The 16,953-nt window shown below is 41.7% G+C and overlaps 1 protein-coding gene across 1 annotated transcript in view; it reads right to left on the reverse strand.

The window, feature by feature from the left end:
• Positions 1-11,224: 11,224 nt before the first annotated feature.
• Positions 11,225-16,953, reverse strand: part of SLC12A8 (solute carrier family 12 member 8) — a 170,376-nt gene continuing 164,647 nt past the window's right edge. The window contains exon 13 of the mRNA XM_043993509.1: positions 11,225-11,581. Coding sequence (XP_043849444.1) covers positions 11,419-11,581 — 163 coding nt within the window. The 3' untranslated portion in view covers positions 11,225-11,418. The remainder of the gene's footprint in view (positions 11,582-16,953) is intronic.

Below are 16,953 nucleotides of genomic sequence, written 5' to 3' on the forward strand. Positions count from 1 at the left end.
CAAATTCCCAATGGCCATCTAAGTGGAAGGGTGTGTCCTCCCCTTGGTTCTGGGAATCGACAGATAAGAATGTTTCACCAACACTATCTAGCCCAAAACCTTGAGATAAGCCAGGTTCCTCCCAAACCACTCATTTTTTTCTTCCCTTCTTTGCCCCCTCAAACAGCTTCAGTGCTAAAACAGCTCTGTGAGATCCAAGGCAAACACCTTGTATCCCCACAGTTAAAATGTTGACGAGTCCAAGATTAGATGGAGAAAAAACCGATGAGGAAACATTCTACATCAGAGATGGAACTTTTTCTGTATATAAGGAGAAAGCTAAGAAGTCACTTTGCTGCTATTATCCCATCAGGCCTACAAGTTGTACTTTGTTGAAAGGAAGTCAACATTTAGTACAGGAGTTTTTAACTAAGGAAACCAATATAAGTGATTTTGTTTGTAATCCCACATATTTTATTTTGTCTTTAAGAATGTTATTTTAGGAAGGGAGGGGCCCACGGACTTCACCTCTCTGGGAGAGGAGGAGAGGTATAAGGTGATTGCCAAAGGGGTACATGACACAAAAAAGATTCAGAAGCCCTTGGTTTAGTGTTTACAGAGAAAATGGTAATACCACACACTGGAAAGGAGGTCTCTCCCACAGGGAAGATCTGGGAGAACCAGTAGTCATGTTCTTAGCCTCACTATCCATAGCCCAGCCATTAGTCACTCCAAATGCCTTTCAATAAATTTGTCTTTAGATATATGTTTGTGCTTAGATTGTTTTTCAGTTCTCCTGAAATGGTGGCTGGGAGCATTTGTTACTCAATGCTAAGGAACAGAAAAGACTGACTGATCTCCTCTGCTCTTGGATAAAGAACTGGTATAATGATGCCCTTATACTTGCCATATTAGAGATTGTTGTCCTAGGGGATCTTCAGATAATTCTAACATGATAACACTATGGTTACAGAATTAAGACACAGGCATTAACATACATATATATATACATATATACATATATACATATATACATATGTATATATATATATGTGTGTATATATATATATATATATATATATATATATATATATATATATATATATATATATATATATAGTGAAGCAATTGGGGTTAAGTGACTTGCCCAGGGTCACACAGCTAGTAAGTGTTAAGTGTCTGAGGCTGGATTTGAACTCAGGTACTCCTGACTCCAGAGCTGGTACTCTATCCACTGCGCCACCTAGCTGCCCCCATTAACTAATACTTTGATACTTTAAATTTTGATGCTTAGTGATATTTTGATCGTTAAAATTTTTTATTTAAATATAAATTTTGGTAATTTAATTAAATTTTCTTTTAATTGAGACTGGGTTTCTCTATTTCACACAGGCTCAAAGTATAGTGGCCACTGAAGCCTTTAAATTGCTCCATTTCCCCAACCTTGGCTAGTTCTTCCCCCTTTAGGGAGCCTAGTGGCCCTCTAGTGCCAAAGACTCATCAAACTGATGCTGGCTCAGAATTGGCAGTTCTACTTCAGCTCAGAACTCCCAGACTCAAGTGACTCTCAAGCCTCAGCCTCCCCAGAAGCAGGGACTACAAGCATTTACCACCACACTGGGAGGTCACTTTTTAAATTAAACAAAAAAAAAATCTAGGTGGGTTCCAGAAGAATTAAAAAAATATACAAGGGATACAAAATTCATTCAGAAATAAAATCGTGGGCTGAAATTCTTCTAACTTTTTTGTTGTTGTTTCTACTTATTAGCCTCACTTAAAGAAAAAATAAACTAGATTTGATTTGAAATAAAGGGCCCTAAGTACTGATTTCAAGATTTAGCTTTCAAGTATTGTGGAATGAGACAGCCCTCATCTCTCAAAGAACAAGAATATAGCAATTAGACAGTTTTTGCATAACACAAGGGATTTCAGGCATAGCTAGTAAATTATCCCAATAGCTCTAAGCTTCAAAAGCAGATTTCTAAAACCCAAGTCAGTCTTTTGCACACACATGGAAAACCTTTAGAATATCATGAGAAAATAAACTTTTATTTCAAAAATAAACATTGGAAATTTTAAAATAAAAGCAGCAAACCAGTTTCCCTGGGAGGAAAGGTCTGTTTTAAATCTTGGAAGACCTCATCTGAATTTCAAAGGGCAGTAACAACAGGCAGTGATAACTTACTAAGGTCCACAGTCCAAATAAAGAACAGGATGTGACAGGAACACATCCCTAGACCTGGGGACTCTCCCAGACCTTTCCCCAGCGGCTCTTCATGTCTCTGTATATGTCTCTATCTCACTATTTCTGGTTTTGTGTCACTTTTGTCTCCTGTCTACATTTCGACTCTTCTTTCTTTGCTTTTTTCAGCTCTGTGCATCCTTTATTTTCTCCATGTCTGTGTTTCTGTGTGTGTATCTATGTATACATACACGTATCTATGTATACATGTACATGTATACACACACACAGAGAGGGCTATGGAGGAAAGAGGATCTTCCCTTCTTTCATTCTCTTTCTTGGTGTATGCTTTGTCCCTCTGTCAGAGGAAGCTCTGTCTTCATTTTTTTACCTCCTTTTTTCTTCCTCCTATTTCTTCTACTCCATGTACCTCTTTCTCTCTTAGGGAGGTGAGGTGACTTGCAAATACCTCTCAGTGGCCACTCTTGTAGTTAGTTGCTAGAAAGTCAACTTCTTACCTTCTGTTGAGTATTCTCCTGCTTGCTGCCATGGACCTTTATAGTCCTCCATTCTGGAAAGAGTCCTGGGTCAGGAGTCAGCAAGATTAATCTTCCTGAGTTCAAATCTGGCCTCAGACACTTACTATTTGTATGACCCTAGGCAAGTCACTTCACCCTGTTTGCCTCAGTTTCCTCATCTGTAAAATGAGCTGAAGAAGGAAATGGCAAACCTCCCTAGTATCTTTGCCAAGAAAATCCCAAATGGAGTCATGAAAAGTTAGACACAACTAAAAAATGAATAAACAACAACAAAAATTCTTGTATTACCCTTAGGTTTAGAGTTTAGAGTTTCTCCAAAAACGAAATATTTCACATGTGATGGCTAGAGTCAGTTCCTTCCCATTAGACCTGCTCAGTCGGCCTGACTCACCATCCACGTTTTCTCCTCCACATCAGAACTCAGTCCCATGCTGTTCCTCTAGACCCAATCTCCAGAACACTGGTTCCAGGATCTTGATGGTGTCTACAACTCTCCCTGAAAGACTCAGTCTTGGAGTCTTCATCGCTTCATGGTTGGCTCTAGCTGCTGACATCTCTGGGACCTAGTGGTTCCCTGAGGGAAGGCTATTTGGATAAGAGGGCTTCTAGTTCACTCTTCGGTCCCTGTGCAAACTCAGCTCTCTCTCTGGAGTTTTGATCTCTGTCAACTCCCTCATTTGAACTCAAGTCCAAAAGTACGGCTTAGAGCTGTTATTATTGCTATTACAGCCTTGACTCAAACATTCTCAACAAGGTATCAATGGGTAAATAAGTACCCAAATTAAGAGTATTCATTTCCTCCATACCCCATGAAGGAGATGTTATCTATCATCTCAACGCTGGGCTAATGAGGGTATGCTTTCCATCAGCAGATGTCTTCAAAGGCAGAACCAAGGCCTTGGCTTACAAGTTTATCAATCTTGACCCGTCTCCTCCTGGTCATACCATCCTCAAGTCGCCTTATATCAGATGGTGTTGTTTCCAGGGGATTTATGATTGTTGTGACAAAAAGTAGCAGCTGGGATTGGGATGGCAAAGGAGGTGTTTTAGAAGACCCAGGCAGTTCTTGGAGCAAAGTATTCCAGGATCTTGGTCTAGATAATAGTGATCTGAGACAAGATGCCTATGCAGTGCCAGCATGTAATCATCCACCAGAAAATTTGAGCCTCTGCACTAAGACAAGCAATTTGACTCATCACTAAATAAAAAGCCTGCATAGCCTGGAAAATGGAGTTTTCTGGAGTAAAAAAAATATGGCTATTTATACCAAGTTTTTAAGTGTCATTCATGGAGCATCCCCTGACAACACGTGACACTGAAAAGACAGGATCTGACCGGAGGGTACAGGGATGCAGGGCAGCACATCTGGTGATGCTGAGAACAGACCTTGAATCCTTTGTGTTCTGCACTGTAACCAGCGTGCTGTTTGTTGGTTCAGGGGAAACCTTAGCCATTCAATATGCAGAGCTGGGCTGGGCACCAGGAATGAGCTCCCACCCATGTTCTTCCTTCTCCCAAAGCCAAAACAAACTCGTGCTGTTTTGATGGTGTCATCCAAAAGGATGTGTTTCCTCCTGCTAGACTTGAGAGAGTTTCCAAAAATGGAAAACCATAATTGACTCACCAGCTCACTTAGAACCAGTGTGACCTTGGGCAAGTCACTTCACTCTCCTCCCTGGGCTAGTTTCCCCATCTGTAAAATTAAGGGGTTAAACTAAATCACCTCCAATATCTCTTCTTGCTCTAAATCTATAATCCTATAGACCGGTCTTTATTGAAAACATTCTATTTGCCCAGCATTATAAATAGGAACAAAAGGGAAGGAAGAATTTTTAAAAACTACTCTCTAGGCATTACTTTCTTTATCTCCAGGGTGAAGGGACTGGATGAGATGATTGTTGACATCCTATCCAGCTCTAACATCCCATGATTCTATGATATGAAGAACAGTTTTATGACCCTGCCTTGGGTCACTAATTCTTATTTTGATTTCTGATGTAAAAAGTTGAATCATAGGTTTAGAGCTAGAAGCGACCCTCAAGGTCATCAAGTTCAACACCCTCATTGTGTGTGTGTGTGTGTGTGTGTGTGTGTGTGTGTGTGTGTGTGGCAATTAGGGTTAAGTGACTTGCCCAGGGTCACACAGCTAGTGTTAAGTGTCTGAGGCCAGATTTGAACTCAGGTCCTCCTGATTCCAGGGCTGGTGCTCTATCCACTGAGCCACCTAGCTGCCCCCTACATCCTCGTTTTTTACAGATGAAGAAACTGAGACCTAAAGTAAAGTGACTTGACATACAGCTAATAAGAGTTTAAGGAGGAATTTGAATGCAGAACTTCCTGACTTTCTAGCAACACTGCCCCACACTGCTTGCTGTATGGATTCATTGTCAATTTTTTTTTTTTTTGGAGGTGAGGCAATTGGGGTTAAGTGACTTGCCCAGGGTCACACAGCTAGCAAGTGTTAAGTGTCTGAGGCCGGATTTTAACTCAGGTACTCCTGACTCCAGGGCCAGTGCTCTATCCATTGAGCCACCTAGCCGCCCCCATTGTCAAATCTTGTGAGTGTCTAATAGGGACCCAAAAAAGATACAGATTTTTCACATATTGTTGGACAGCTATGTGAATGACACAGATGGGATCCAGTAGAACAGGGAAAGAAACCTCATGTCACTGGAAAGATATAACTTATGTAGCATCATAAGGTGGGTGTCCATCCAACTGAACTGAAGGTCTTCCTCTTGATTGGTCCTCAGCTGAGAATTCCCGCATGGCCCTTGTGGGCTCCAGTTCACTCAGCGTTGGCTCGGTTGGTATCCAATGGCAGTCATCCCACAGGCCAGTGCCAATGGCTGAGTGGATTCTCAAGGTTGCTGATGGGTTGGGTTCTTCTAGTCCCCCTGGAGACTGTAGCAACACCCAGCTGCCTCTTGGTGCTTTAGCTATTTGTTCAAACCGTTCATGCCATGTTTGTGAGATATCCTTATTAAGTTGGAGAGATACCTGGAATTCTTTCTTGGTAGTCAACCCCAAGTAATCAAGCAGGAGTTGGAGAATAAGTTCCTTTAGAGTATATGACATAATTCTTGTCCCCAGGAAGCTTAAAATCTAGTTGGGAAAAAAGACTAACACACATTAAACAATTAGAGAGCAATGTAAGCATATGAGATGTGACTATACAGAAATGAGATGGATTTTCTTAAAAAAACATAGCAATATTCATACAAATGAAAATGTTTTTCCCCTCACCCTGGAAGGCTATACTTTTATTAAATTTGCTCTTGCTCAAGGGATTTTTGGGGGGGGGGCAGGGCAATGAGAGTTAAGTGACTTGTCCAGCGTCACACAGCTAGTAAGTGTTAAGTGTCTGAGGTCGGATTTGAACTCAGGTCCTCTGTTTTATCCACTGCGCCACCTAACTGCCCCCCTCAAGGGATTTTTTTTAAAGAAATCTTCTTGCCATCTGCTTTGCCTCCCCCTTCAGAGAACTGTGATATAGAGGAGGGAGCACCGGACTCAGTCACAAAGACATGGGCTTAAAGCCTGTGTCAGATACTTACTGGCTGTGTGACTCTGGACAAATCAATTAATCTCTCTGGTCTCAGTTTCCTCACCTATAAAATGAAAGGGCCAGACTCATTGACCCCCAAGGTTCCTTCCAGCTCCAAATGTGTGCACCGATGACCTATAATTCTATGAGGAATGTCTCTCTTTAGAAAAGTATGCCCATAACGGTCAAGAGCTTAAGCTTACATCTTTCTACCCAAGGTTATCGGAGACATTTATTTCCGCTGCTGAATTTGTGTTTCTTTCCTCTCCTGGGGTGGGCAGGAAAGGGCAACTTTTCCTCCCAGATGGTATCCCCTCCACAAAGTGAACACCTTATGTCGGGCACATCCATGCCCACAATACTAAGCCAGACAGGAGAGCATTGAGGGACCACCGATTATTGCTGTTTCCCTTTTCCTGTAGTAAAGTAGAAAGGATGCTGGTTATCCTGTAGGTCCTATTGCCCTTTGAGGAAATTCCTGTCTGATCCTCTCTCCTTGCCACCAGCATGTAGAGAATTGAACCTCAGGGAAAGAGATAAATGAAGAATTTGGTTATTTTGTTCAAAAATACACATTGTTATTCTTGAGTAACTAGAGGGCCAGAGTAAATGAATTGTTTTTTAAAGGAAAAACTCCTGAAGATTAAGGAAAGGTAGGAAGATATCTGAGAGGAAAAAAGCATTTTAAGGTCAAAAGCCAAACAAATTTCACGGGGCCAGAGAGAGAGAGAGAGAGAGAGAGAGAGAGAGAGAGAGAGAGAGAGAGAGAGAGAGAGAGAGAGAGAGAGAGAGAGAGAGAGAGAGATGGTTGAGGTCACAGCCTGGTTATGTCAGACTTAGAGCCAGGAAGAACTGGCTTAAACATTGTCTGGGTCATCCTAGTTCACTTTTTTTTTTTTTAGTGAGGCAATTGGGGTTAAATGACTTGCCTAGGGTCACACAGCTACTAAGTGTTAAGTGTCTGAGGCCAGATTTGAACTCAGGTACTCCTGACTCCAGAGCCAGTGCTCTATCCACTGCGCCACCTAGCTGCCCCACATCCTAGTTCACTCTTAACTCCCCCTAGCCTCAGTTCTCCTATTTTATTTTATTTTTTCATTTAAATTTGGGGGCGGCAATGAGGGTTAAGTGACTTACCCAGGGTCACACAGCTTGTGTCAAGTGTCTGAGGCCAGATCTGAACTCAGGTCCTCCGGAATCCAGGGCCGGTGCTTTATCCATTGTGCCACCTAGCCGCCCCTCTCCTATTTTAAAAATAGGGATATTATCTATTTTGTTGTTGAGTTATTTCAATCATGTCTGATTCTTTGTGATCCATTTGGGGTTTTCTTGGCAATGATACTGGAGTGGTTTACCATTTTCGTCTCCAGCTCATTTTACAGATGAGGAGACTGAGGCAAATAGGCTTAAGTGACATGCCCAACTACTAGGTAATGAAGCTGAATTTGGACTCAAGTCTTGCTGACTCCAGGCCCAACACTCTCTCTACTACATCACCTCGCTGTCCAATATTTCCTATAAAGAGGCACCACAGCATATAGTGAATAGAAAATTAGGCTCAAATTCAAGGAAACTGGCTTTATGACCCTAATCATATTTAACCTCTCAGGTTAAATAGACAGCTGTTTTAGACTCTAAATTAGCTGCTGAACTAGTCACTGATCCACACTGAGGGAAATTATAGTATAGCCTGCCCCTCCCCCCCCCACCACCACCACCACAAGAGGAAAGATTATATTGGGAGAAGGTGGAGGCTCACTGAGAAGTGGTAACAATAAGTGAGAGAGAAAAAGGAAAATGAGGAGAAAGAAAAGCAAAAGCAGAAAGAGGAGGAGGAGGAGGGATATCATATGATAGATATCAGTAAATCCGTAGTGACAAAATCAACAAATTGTCTCCACCAAAATCTTAACTTTAAATGGAACGTTTTCAGGAAGTCTGGATTAGCTAACTTCACTCTGTTCACCCTTTTGATGTATGTCGCCTCAGGATTTAAAACCTCAATTTGTGCTATATAATTTTGAATTTGTTCCTATTTGTTGCATTGTTAACTATTTCTGAGTATTTCTGAGTAATTATGTGTATATGGTTCCAAAGGTTTGTCATGCCGGGGTGGGAGTGGGGACAAGGTCCCACTCTCTATAAAATGCTCCAATAGCGTGTCTCTCAAATAGCCTCTGACAACCGAAGCCCAACTCCTGGCCTTCTTGTGGGAGAACTGTTCCCACTAACAGGAGAAGGGGCGAAGGCGAGTGACTGGCACCTTAAAATCAGTCACTTCGGGCAGGTGGGGCTCGTTAGACTTGGCAGGCAATCCTCCTAGGGGAAGGGAACCCTGATTTTAAACATCTGCTGCCTTGTGGCTATACCCATATATAGGAAAGGCTTCGGGAGTTAACCCTGAAGAAAAATCAGGAGTCAGAGTCCCTTAGGCAGTTGGATGTTGGACATCACATCCCTCTGACAACTCCTGCGGCGGCACTGGTGCCAAATTGCATTGGCTCTGCCTCTCCTTTGGATCCACCAATGTCGCGGAGAAGGAGAAGCTGTTGCATGGGCAACAGCTTGTTTTCCATATTGATCTGCCCAGGCCAGTGCCCTGGAGAGGACACTCCAGCTACTCCTCATGGGGTAGATACAACACGGGATGCGGCAGTTACCGGTTATAAGTCACTCAGGAGCTGCGGCTCCTGTATCAGACTGCACAGCCACACTGTGGCCTGTGGCTCTTCAAGGCGCTGATCCATGGTCATCCGCAACTGGTGGAGGCCTACTATGTGTATGTGTTTGTGCGGTGTTTTACTAGGTAGAGTGGGGTTTTTACTTGGGAGGAGGGAGTTCAATGCTACAATTTCAGCAGTATAGAGGACAACCTCCCTTCCTATGTGGTATAGTTGGAGAGACCGAAGGTAGAGGACCTGGGTTCAAATCCTAGCTCTGTCAACTCATTAGTTGTAGACTGTTGGGCAAGTCATGGTCTCTCTGGAACTTAATTCCCACATCCAAAAAAATGATGGGTTTATACTAGATGGCCCCTAAGGTCTCATAATCCTACTATACATAGCAGCAATTCATCTAGAACTTAGTCTTGAAGTTATCTGGAGCACGGAGAAATTGACTTGCCTAAGGTCACACAGCTAGTATATCAGTAGCAGGATTTGAACCCAGGGATTTAAGGTCTTCCACCAGTCCTAAGTGACAGGACTGTGCTTTATTTTTGAAATTTCTGTTTTATCTATCCTGCCACACTACCCTCTCCCTAACAATAAGGAGAAACCAATAGGACAACTGTTAAGTTATAGATGGGAGGGGCAAGAGTTAAATCAATGAATTCCTTGTTTTTCTTCTTTGTTGCTTTCTTGTTCTTCTCTCTCATACATGCGTGTGTAGGCATGTATATGAAGCACACGTGCGCGCATGTATATATGTTTATGTGGATACCTTGTGAACATATACAAACATGTGTACATGTAGGTGTGTCTGTATACATATACATGCACACATTAATATGTACGTACATGCATAAATACATTTCTGAAATGGATGGTAGGAAGATTTTTGGAAGCCACCTGGAGCAGGGGCTGTCAGACTCCTAGATTCAGAGAATTAGAAGCAGAAGTACCAAATATCAAGAATATAATACATATATGAATGTATACACACATATCTTATTCATATAAACATATATAATATACATTTTGGAAACCATATATCTTATACATGATATGCCTATTATATATAAAATATATTTACCATATCTCTATCATATATAAGATCTAGATCTATCATATCTTCCATATATCTGATCTCTATCATATATGTCATCTGAAATGTATATCATATATGTCTATGTATGTCTGTGTACATGTGTGTATGCTAGATACTTGCTACTTCTGCTGCTGATATTCTGAATCCAGGAGTCCGATAGCTTTTGGTCCAGGTGGCCTCCAAATATCTGGAGATTCTCAGTATTTCTCTTCTGCAGAACTTAACAAAGCACTCACCATAGATCACTGGATCATAGAATGTTAGAGCTGGAAGGATCTCCCTCACCCATGTCAGTCAGCCTATCATCTTTGTCCATGGGTACTTGGGCGCAGTGAGAACCCAACGACTTTCCTCAAACTGTTCTTTTCTGAGGAGGCAAAGCAACCCCTGACAACTGCCACCCAGTATAGGAAATTATATTTGTAATAGGAAAGTTTTAAGAGATGACCACATATACATTCCTCAAAGGATCACAGATCTAGAGTTAGAAGGGACCTCAGACGCCAACTAGTCAACCATTTCTTCTTATAGTCGATGAAACTGAGGCCCATGGAAGTTGTATGATTTGTCCAATGTCACACAGGTAGTGTTCATCAAGTAGGATTTGAACCCAGGTCCTTTGACTCTTGGCAAAGTCGATGCTCTTTCCATTGTACTATACTGTGTCAAAATGTTGTTAAGGAGTAGAGATGATAAAATAATATATGTGAAACTTCTTCGTAAACTATAAGGTATCAAGTAAAAATATTAATTATCACTATAGGAGTTATATTGGATGTAGTACATTACTTCTGAAATGATAACATAATTAACATTACTAACTTAATTAACATTATTAATTACTACTGTGTCAGGTGCTATGTTGGACCTATAGATGCCATGGTTGTAACCCATCCCCCTTTCCTTCCTTCATCCCTCTATCCTCATCCCTAAAGCTGGGACACTAGTCTACCTTCAGTAGGCCAATTACATTCCCAACCTCCCAGCAGAATTCCACCCAATCCTGGCTCCCTCGCCTCATTCACTCCACAAAACATCTGCCAAGACCTTGGAGGCCAGAGACACAAATGTTTTCAAGATTGCAGAAACCATAAGATTTCTGGTCTTTAAGCTCTTTAATTTAAAAGACATTCACTTAAAAAAAACAAAAACAGATTTCCTACAGCCTCTGGGTATACTGTCTTCTTAGAGCCCAGTCTGTCTATTGGTTGCTCTTAGCCAGCAGCTCTCCAGATTCCAGATTTCTTCTATTGTTCCTCCAGTTGTCTGTGTTCTTATCAATGGGGAAGCTGAGATGCCCTTTCACACTGAATGGGACCAGTCCCACCATGGTTTCAGGGTGTAGGTCCACTACTCCCATGGGGCAGCTTCCTGGAAATAAAGGTTTCCATCCCTGAAAGTTCCTAGAACCGATTTATCAGCTCTTCCCTGCTCACAAGTGAGGAATGGTGGTACCGGTCCCTAGAGGCAAAGTCTGCATTTTCCTTGGTGAGCTGAGTCATCTCCATGTCAACCCTGGCCAGGGATGGTGTCAAAATAATCTGCTCCGGAGGGGATTGCAGTCTCCTTGGGTGAGAGAACCACAGAAGCACATGATCAGTCATGAAGAATATCAAGGCAATATTGGAGTAGCTAGACTCGGTCACCTAAAGACACAGGTGCTATGGGGGCGGGGGCGGAGGGGGGGGGGCTTGCCAAAACCTCCAAGGGAGACGGCAGTTTCCATACTGGCTAGGGGAGTCATTTATCCCCCCAAAAAGCCAGCTGTCACAAAACCTCATTTTAAAAACCTAGTCTATAGTGTTCTGGTCTATTCACAGATCTGGGCTGTCTCTGAGATCAGATCTGGGGACTCTGCATCTAAAGGGCCTGGCATCTCCAGGTATTCCGAGCACACTATTAAAAGGGGTGCTGTTGTCTGGAAGAATCAGGTTCCGCCCACCTGGCAGCACCTGGCAGGAAGGAACAGGGAGAGGAGATACTTGCCTTTTGCCTAAGAGAAAAAAAGAAGGAAAACTGTAGGCTTCTGATTAGGGAACCCAGATAGAGGCCTTTACATCTTCCTTTCTTTCTCCTTGTCCTTTGACACATGTAAGGAAGGAAGGACAGGGTACACACACAGGCCAGAAAAATCCCTGCTTGCCCTTTGATTAGTGTGCAAGAGAACAGTCGCCAGTCACAGGAACTGTCCTCTGTGGAATGCTGGGGGAGGCAGGATGGCCCAGTGGAGAGGATGGATGTTGGACTGAGAGAGTCAGAAGTCCAGGGTTCCAGTTCCTGTTACGTCTCTTACTGGTTGTGCTACCTTGTCATCTAGGCAAGCCACTTTCACTCTGAGAGCCCACATTTGCCCATCTGTAAAATGGGCATGGGACTGACTCCCCACTCTTGTCTGCCTGCCTTATGAGGTTGAGAATCAAATGAGCTTGCCTTATGAGAATCAAAGTAAAGGTGAAATATGTGCTTTGCAAGTTGTGCCAATGGAAGGCAGTATGATTTGGCATCTTAAATGTAGTAGGTGGCTAGTCAATCACTGCTTGTTGAATCAATCAATGAAGAAATAAACGGTGACAAGATGAATGAGAAGGTAAAGAGGCTTTTGACACCAAGATGCTCTAGAGTTGTCGGATTATAAACTCTCAAAATTTCTAATGTCTCATAGAGTACCATTTTAATCACAGTCTACAGACTTACCTATAGATTAGGGTTGGGATAAGCTGATAAAGTAAAGAATTAGTCAGAAAGATATTAGATTGTACCTTAGGCCTTTGTGGCTAGTTGGTGGTGCTGGGCCTGGAGTCAGGAAGACCCTTACTAGCTGTGTGATTGACCCAGGGCAAGTCACTTAACCTATGTCTGTTTCATTTTCCTCAACTGTAAAATGAGAAGAATAATAACATTTACACACACACACACACACGCACCCAGAGTTGTTGTGAGGATCAAATGAGAAAATATTTGTAAAGCTCTTAGCACAGTGCCTGGCACATTGTTGTTGCTATTGTTCAATCAGTCATTCAGTCATGTCTGACTGATCCATAGCTGACCATAGCATACAAATATGGGTTTCCTTGATAAGGATACTGGAGGGTTTGCCATTTCCTTCACCAATGGATTAAGGCAAACAGAGGATAAGTGACTTGCCAAGGATTACACAGCTAGTGTCTGAGGCTGGATTTGAACTCAGGTCTTCTTGAATCCAGGCCCAGTGAGCCACTTAGCTGCCTCTAAAAGGCATTTAATAAATAAATGCCTGTTCCCTTCCTTCCTTCAAAAGTTTGTTCTATAAGAATTCTCCACTTCACTGCTTAATGTTGTGGAGGCATATTGTTCCAATAAATAGTTATAGGTCTGATAAAACCATATAGAAAATTTGTGATTCTAGATTCATGGCACCTGAAAAGAAAAGATCAAATGACTCTCAGACAAATATAGACCCCTTGTAGTTCCATGTGTCTGAAGCACCATCACCACCTGTTGAGAATCTTATCTAAACTGCAGGTTCAGGGTCTCTTGAGGATGAATAAACCTCTTTCTTACAAGTGTTGGATCTGTACAAGTAAATTATGAACTGACAACAAAGGTTGTACCAACCAATATATAGAGGTTACACACACACACACACACACACACACACACACACACACACACACACACAAGGTCAACAGTAAAGCATGATGTTCTGCTGAGTTTCTACAAATAATACACTTTACTAGTATAAAAATAGGTTAAGAAATCTCATCTAAGCAGAACCGGGAGAACACTGTACACAGTATCATCAACATTATGTGTTGATCAACTGTGATAGACTTGATTCTTCTCAGCAATACAATGGTCCAAGATAGTTCCAAAGGACTCATGATGGAAAATGCTCTCCAAATCCAGAAAAAAAAAGAACTGTGGAATATGAATGCAGATTGAACCATACTATTTCTTCTGTTTTTGGTGCTGTTGTTTTTCTTTTTTGAGGTTTTTCCTTTTTTGCTCTGATTCTTCTCTTATAACATGACTAATGCAGAAATATGTCTAATGTTATTGTACATACATAACCTATATCAGATTGTTTGCTATCTTGGGGAGGGGGGAGGGAAGGGAGGGAGAAAAATTTGAAACTAGAAATCTTATAAAAACAAATGTTGAAAACTATCTCTACATGTAACTGGAAAATAATAAAATACTTTTATAATTAAAAAAGAGACATGACACTTTAAAAAAGGAAAGAAATCTCATCTACACCATTCTCTCTTTTTTTGTTTTGTTTTTTGTTGGTGAGCCAATTGGGGTTAAGTGACTTGCCCAGGGTCACACAGCTAGTAAGTGTTAAGTATCTGAGGCCAGATTTGAATTTAGGTCCTCCTGACTCCAGGGCTGGTGCTCTATGCACTGCGCCACCTAGCTGCCCCTTACACAATTCTTAAGAACACAAGATAGGTTAGCTTTCCTATAATGGTGTTTCCCAAAATGGGGATTGTGGCCCTCACTACCAGATCCTGATGAGAACTACAAAGTTCCTAGAGACAAATGGCTTTGATATAATCCCATCTCCTGAAGCCATTGGAGGGAGGGTCCATCACTCTGGGAGGGAGCAGCCGGGGTTGCTTCTCTTGGAGGAAGTTGTAAAGCCACCAGTGCATTGGTTGAACGAGAGAACACAGCTATGGGATCATCAAAGCTATAGGCAGACTTCCTTTCTGCACCCTATCCTCCCTGTATACAATCACACAAAAAAAGGCAATTCTAGGGCAGTTGCTGAAAAGCTAGCGGATTGGTGTGGACATGGCAAGGGTCACCATTTCAGAATACAGCTGGAATGTAGGGTCCTTGGTCTTAATGCTGAGTCCTATTTCAATCACAGGTAGTGGTCATTTCTTTTTTTATTTTAATTTTAATTTTTTTGGTATGATCATTTCTAAGAAAAATCTCATCATATCAAACTATGCTGTTCTAGGTCATTAAAAGGGAGATATTAGATATAAAACCTAGAATGAAAGAAGTTAAACCTGAGTTTTAAAACTACAAGTGACTAAAAAGATCCCAAGAAATCAGATAAAGTCAGACACTCTCTCCACCCTTCCCCTACCCCGCCCCCTTTTCTGGTTTTGGAACTTAGAGATATCATCTACCCACAATGCACTTATAGTGCATCCTATGTGATCTCCCTCAAAACTAGCTAAGACATGGAAGAGGGTCAGCAGGATTCATTTTATGTTGGTATTTTATGTTCTACAGACCCTAACACTGTTTTGGATGAGAAGAAACCCTAAATTCTCCTACTTTCAAACAGGCAAAATAGTAACTTATTATTATACATCTATCCCCTTTTTTCCCCATCCCCAGTTCTATCCCTCTCTTCACACTGACCACAATCTCTTTTTCCTTCTCTTTAATATCCTAGCTTCTAAGCTATGGGGCCAGGTAATCCCAATCTGATGTAACCTGCAAAAACACCCAGTCAGGTTCTGCTTAGGTGTGCCCAAGCCTGCAACCTTGACTTCCCACTGGTAACAAGGAAAGAAAGTAGGAATCATTAGTTGGAGCTCCAATTTTACAGAAAGGGGACTGTGGTACCTTGCCTTCTGGGGAGTAAGGAAGGATGAAAAGGATATAGAATACTTCTGAAAGCTCACCTCCCCATGAATCTTCCCAAATGAATCAGAAAAATGTTGGCTCCTTCTCCTTGTCTAGTCTAGTCTGGCAATAGATCCTCCATGGTTAATGAGGGATTGTCATTTCAATCCTGTACTTATTGCCTGCCTACCATCCCCAGTGCACTTTTGTCCATCTGTGAATCAGTGAATCAGTGAATCAGTCACGACCGACTCTTTGTGATTCCATGGACCCTATTACCATGGGGTTTTCTTGGCAAAGATACTGGAGTAGTTTGATATTTTCTTCTCTAGTTCATTTTCTTTTTCTTTTTCTTTTTCTTTTTTTTTTTTTTTTAGTGAGGCAATTGGGGTTAAGTGACTTGCCCAGGGTCACACAGCTAGTAAGTGTTAAGTGTCTGAGGTCGGATTTGAACTCAGGTACTCCTGAATCCAGGGCTGGTGCTCTATCCACTGCGCCACCTAGCTGCCCCCTCTAGTTCATTTTAAAAGTGAGGAAACTGAGGCAAGTGACTTGCCCAGGATTACACAGTAAATAAGTGTCTGAGGTCAGATTTGACCTCAGGTCTTCCTGACTCCAGGCCTAGCTCTCCGAAGATTTTCTATCCACTGAGCCAACTGGCTGCCTCCAAGTAGTAATTTTACAATTACTGTATACCTAAGGACACAAGCACCGTTCTCTATATATATTTCTTTATACATCTCTCTCCCTCTTTCCATATATAGAAAATCTATATGTATATATAATATACGTATGTATATACATACACATACATATACACATATACATATATACACATACATACACACATATACATATATACATACATACATACGCACTTTGTGATAATTATGTTTCCTGTCCCATTAGACCTATGGATCTTAACCTCATCCTTGTCACAGACCCCACTGACAAGAGAGTAAAGTATCTGGACCCTTACTTGAAATAATGTTTTTAAATTAATAAAATACACAGTATTAACAAAGAAAAGGGCAGCTAGGTGGCACAGTGGATATGGTGCTGGGCCTAGAGTCAGGAAGCCTCATCTTCTTGAATTCAAATCTGGCCTCAGACACTTCCTAGCTGTGTGACCCTGGGCAAGTCACTTAACTCTGTTTGCCTCAGTTTTCTCACATGTAAAATGACCTGGAGAAGGTAATGGCAAATCACTGCAATATCTTTGCCAAGAAAATCCCAGATGGCATCACAAAGGATCAGATATGACTGAAAAACAACTGAACAATTACAAAGAAAACCAATTATATTTAATTATTGGTATCAAATTTTTTTAAGTTCACAAGTCCTAGGCTAAGAACCCTTGCGCCAAACTG

The sequence above is a fragment of the Dromiciops gliroides genome, chromosome 3, assembly GCF_019393635.1.
Source record: "Dromiciops gliroides isolate mDroGli1 chromosome 3, mDroGli1.pri, whole genome shotgun sequence".
Classification (NCBI taxonomy): domain Eukaryota; kingdom Metazoa; phylum Chordata; class Mammalia; order Microbiotheria; family Microbiotheriidae; genus Dromiciops; species Dromiciops gliroides.